We start from the raw sequence: 5,041 nt of genomic DNA, 5'->3' as shown, positions 1-5,041 counted from the left end.
GAATTGCCTGGAGGACGAAAAGTGGCCAGAATCTGGGCAAAAAATTCCAAAAAATTCTTGTAAACACAGTGTTTGAATCGTGTTTTTGATGGTGGAAATGGATTCAGCACCATCAAAAACTTTTAATACACTTAAAAATTTGAAGTTTAATAACTATAACTTGGATTTAAAAAAATCCTTGCTGGATTTTCTCTAAATATGACTAGAATTTCCAAAACTTTCCGGGGACTAGGCATACCTAATAAGTTAGTTTCTGATGTAGTAAGCCTTACACATCCAGCTACAAACTACATAGCATTTACTACAGTTTGTAAGTAAATATATGCAGTTGAGTATCGAAAAGCTAGCGCAGATTTACAACTTACCACAGTATAGGGGCTGCTGAATGTTCGTCTGCTATAGCACATTTGCTTCACAACAATATGGGAAGACTAACAATGACAATACATATGGAAAAAGCGCAGAGATGCCACCACGTCAATGTGGGGACAAGTGGGAAACATTGCGTAGAGAGACATTAAGTTTGTTTTGATAAATATTTATATCAGCAGGTGTATATTATTCGATTCCTTGACTAGGTTACCCAATGAATAAAAGCATGCTCTTTGCGGGTGGACCAGGATAGGTTTCCTAGTCAACCCCATGTGTTTCATGTTATACAAGTTTTTGACATATCTAAAGAGGAATAAAATACTCAGAAATGACTTTCGTAACTCCTTCCATGAGTCCGTAGAGAGCGGATGGTTCGCATGACAAAAGTTCGCTTCAATCTGATCTAATGGATTTAGCTCGCTCTCATTATTTTCTGGTGATTTCTATTGTGCTGCTGCTCGCGCGGTTTGATTGTTTAAACAATTTACCAAAAATATTTGAAAGGTACAGAGAATACCATCTGATCAGGAAACATTCCATCCATAATATAGCATGGTGAGTATATGAAACTACACACATGCCTCCATAGTTGAGCCATCAGTGTACTGCGTTGCAGGAGGATATGTGGGCATTGCCTCGACTGGGGGACCCAACTTGAGAATAGAGCCAGCTATGGCTACAGCCAAGGCTGCAGTGAAGTTGGGATCCGCCTTTATAGAAGCCATGGAATCCATGATCGACGAGGGATCCAATTGATTCAGATCCAATACATGCCCCGAATTCTTATGCAATGGAGTCTTCTCCTGGAAGCTGCCTGTCGTTAAATGTGGTTGCATACGTAATCCTGGATTATGCGTGTTGACATGTACTCCTGGAGTAGGGGGATTCTCCATGAGGTCAAGAGTGATTGTTGGAAACGGAATTGAGGTTGATATTCTGGCAATGCCGGTCGAAAAGGGTATCAACTGGCTGTCTGCTACAGAATTTGCTCTATCAAATCCTTCACAAATAAGCTGGTTGGACAAACCAGCCTGCAGGATGGCCACAGCCAGAGGACTCAGAGAATGACTGTGATCACCTTCGTAGGTTGATACTATAATGGTCGGGTCTTGGGCGCATCTTTGGACCTGGACAAAAACCACTATAATTTTAACATATTTATAATAGCGGGATGGTTTTGTATATAAAATTTATTTATATTTATAATAGCAGGATGGTTTTGTATATATAATTTATTTTGAGCAGAGAGGGATTTTTTTACTGAGGAAATTTTATTAAATGTTTTGTATAGTTATTTAATTTTTTTAGATAAAAAAAATATATATTTTAATCTACATAAATAAAATTCCAATTTTAATGACTAAAAAACAACTTTACACAGGTTTACATAAATAAAATTTCAATTTTAATGACTAGAAAGCAGCTTTACACAGCTTTACACATAGGATACGGTAAAATAAGTCTTTCAGGTGAACAACAAATTTCATTCGAGAAAGGAACAAAGTGGAACCTGTCTTTTGACTGGGCAACTGGGTGCCATTGCGCATCTGTAATATGATCTCGGTTGTGGATTGTTTCTTGTAATCTTTTGCCCATATTTTCTCCATTGGCAGCCATCACTTATCTGATCATAATGCATTACATCAGTTACTTTATACATGAAGCTTCTCTATATTGCTACTTTTATTTGATCAAAACACCCAAATCAGAATTCATTCTTATAAACTAAGAATCGTTGGCATTTACTCAGAAAGACAACCTATGCACACAAAGAGAAGACTAGGGTTTCTTGCTACCTCCTATTGGGAACAACTGATCTTTTCGTGTGTCACTAACAGCGCAGACGAGGTGCATTGAATATTGATATTAATGCAAACCTATAGAAACCCTAGCATTGTCATTCATGAAGTTGCTAAGGTATGCTTTGAATGGGTTAGGGTTTCGTTCACATAAATTCTACATATCAGAAAAGCAAGAATTCTATTATTATTACCACGGATGCGTTGGTTCTTGCCCGCACGGATACGATTCTTTTTGGTGCGGCCGCCTTGTGCTTGATGGAGCCCTTGTTCAGCCCGCTATGCTTATTTTTTGTTGCCTCGTCACAAATTAGGGCATCGTCCATAGAGCAATCAATCATCCCATTCTGGATCTGGTCCAGCTGAACGTAATTTATCTTCCTTTTCTTTGAAGGAAGCTGCATATCGTGCATAAATTTGGGGTTCTTCCCCCCCGTTTCCCAAACTGGTTCATGGCAGTCTGAAGAATGATAAGATTGGTGTGAAACAGCACCAATGCTCTCACCAATGGAAGAATTTATAATCGTCCCGTTCTGAGTCTGGTCAAAATGGACGTAATTTGTCTTCCTTTTCTTTGAAGGAAGCTGCATATCGTCCAAAAACTTGGGTTTCTTTCCCTCCATTTCCCGAACTCGATCGTGACAATCCGAAGAATGATAAGATTGGTGTGAAACTGCACCGCTGGGGTCGATTTCAGCAGATCTTGCAGGCATTAATCTCAAATTGAAATTGTCGTCGCCTTTTTGATGTGGATTAATTATCTATGAAATCAAAAGAAAAAAGCATTAAGAAAGAACTTCTGAGATTCGTGAATGTTAATATAGATTGAATGGAATGGCAAGGCCAAATTAGCTTTCCAAAACCATAAATACCTGGATTGGATCAACGGCGGTAAACTGTTGCTTTTCTTGCACCAAAGACCTAATATGTTTCTCCAAATCCTCATAGTTAGAAATCATGTGGTTCAACATAGAGTTGAGATTCTGATTCTCCTCGTTCATCCGTTTTATCTCTGCCACAAGTGTCTTAATCATGATCTGCATGAAATGCAAGCCATCTGGTAAGATAATTCAACCCATATTGCAATAACTTCATATTAAGAACTAACAAACAAACAACGCCCTTAACTATGAAAAAGAATTGAGAGAGGTACCTTGCTTTTGTGGCTTTCCATCTTGTCTTTGTGGCTCTTAGGCTTCAATGTAATTGCTACCTGCGAATTCGCAAGTCTGAGAGAGAAGAAATGGGAGACAGGATCGTTGCAACAAAAGAGATAAACCGATCAGTGGTATATGTGTAGGCCTACTGGCCTGCACTGCAGGGAGGTGTTTATAGGGAGGGAGCGTGGACGGATACAAGGGACTCTGGGTGAAGAGTCCTGAGCATCATAGACTTGTGAAGGCAGACGATTCATTTACTGTGCAACGTGAGGCGAATACAGCTCACATTCGTACGCAGAGAAAGAGAGTTGATTTTGAAATCCATGTTCACTCATTGACTTACCATGTGTTTTCATTAATTCCGGTCAAACGCTCGTGCCCGTCCTTACCGACCTTGACGACTTGGGTTGACGCCTCGTTCCATGAATCCGGACGTGTTGCTTTCATTTTATGAATAAAGAATAGGATTCGCAAACCTTGGAAAGAATCCGGAGCTGTTTAAATGAATCGAAAATTTTAAATTAGTGAATAAAATATTTTTTTAGCCATACTCTTCGCGTTGTTAAATTTTCATGTATCAAACAAACAACACGCTGCAAATTGGCACATATATAATATTTCACGCAACACGCTTGATATAACCCATTTATGATACATCACCCATTGCTTGGAAAATGGTCAAGTAGTTCACCAACACTTACAAATCTTATGCAAGATATCCCAACTCATACGTTAAATAAAAATATAACGAAACGATCGCATTACAAGCCTTTTGTCCTGTAGGGAGACCATATTGCGTCACCCTAATTACACGATACTTAATTTGTCCTTTTTTGTGGGGTGAGGAATTTGTGAATTTAGAGTATCCTATTTTGACTTTGAAAATGCTTCACCCTGACTGCACAATACTTAACTTGCCTTTGTTTGTAGGGTGACGAATTTGTGAATTTAGAGCATTCTATTGGAAATTTAATATAGCAAAATGGCCAATTAGCATAAAGTTAAAATGGCTATTTAGTATAACAAAATAACTTTACTAAACAGTGTAGGTTGATCATTTTGATAATTATAGTGAATTAGATACCATGTCAACCTACATTACCGTCGTATCTTGAGCTGGTTGAATATATATATTTTTAAGAATATTTTAAATGGTCCAAATTTTGAATTCTAATGGGTGGTTGGAGAAGAAAAAGCTTGAGCAAACTTTATTGTTAAATTATTATGATATCAAGCATTAATAGGTAAACAATCTAATTTTGATTAATGGATAGTCATTTATGGCCACAAGAGAGTAGAAATATAAAAAATAAGGGTGAAAGAATATAAAATAATAAGTGAGAAAGAATAGAAATACATCATTTTTTTATCACATTGGCACCACCAATTGCGTTTTTAGGAGACATTGAACAAAATTGTCTCTTCCCAAGCAACCCTATGCATCAAATCAACACCATACCTCATTTTTACACTCTAGGTAAGAATTCTAATAGTGTTTTTTGGCTTCTTTCTTTTTTGTTTTTTTCTTTGGTTTAAATTTAGAAAAAACAACCATTGAAATAATAGCATAAAGACAATCATTGTATTGAATAGTAGGGAAGTTGGTTAATATGGAATCTAATAAGAACCCAAACCCACCATCACCAAACCAAAATTTATAAGAACTAGAATGAAATCAAGAATTAAGAAATTGAAATGATGAAATTGATG

The 5,041-nt window shown here is 37.2% G+C and overlaps 1 protein-coding gene across 1 annotated transcript; it reads right to left on the bottom strand.

Annotated features, from left to right (window-relative positions):
• Window positions 1–236: 236 nt before the first annotated feature.
• LOC149265855 (uncharacterized) lies at window positions 237–3,518 on the bottom strand. Its single transcript, XM_089394017.1, has 5 exons — window positions 3,325–3,518; window positions 3,044–3,208; window positions 2,366–2,932; window positions 1,883–1,996; window positions 237–1,499 (listed from the first exon to the last, which is right to left on the bottom strand). Exons 1-5 carry the CDS (start codon window positions 3,343–3,345, stop codon window positions 942–944), a joined length of 1,425 nt encoding a protein of 474 aa, XP_089250143.1. The 5' UTR covers window positions 3,346–3,518; the 3' UTR covers window positions 237–941.
• Window positions 3,519–5,041: the final 1,523 nt, after the last annotated feature.

This window comes from Pinus tabuliformis, chromosome 6 (genome assembly GCF_031772625.1).
Source record: "Pinus tabuliformis cultivar Carrire ecotype Pingquan chromosome 6, CPIR1, whole genome shotgun sequence".
Lineage (NCBI taxonomy): Eukaryota > Viridiplantae > Streptophyta > Pinopsida > Pinales > Pinaceae > Pinus > Pinus tabuliformis.
This window is presented reverse-complemented; position numbering and strand designations above follow the sequence as displayed.

Coding starts and splice junctions, on each gene's coding strand:
- LOC149265855 (XM_089394017.1), bottom strand. CDS start 3,345: ATGGAAAGCCACAAAAGCAAG. Junction 1,997..2,365: donor CAAGAACCAACGCATCCGTG/GTAATAATAATA, acceptor CATTATGATCAG/ATAAGTGATGGCTGCCAATG. Junction 1,500..1,882: donor GTTGCCCAGTCAAAAGACAG/GTTCCACTTTGT, acceptor GTTTTTGTCCAG/GTCCAAAGATGCGCCCAAGA.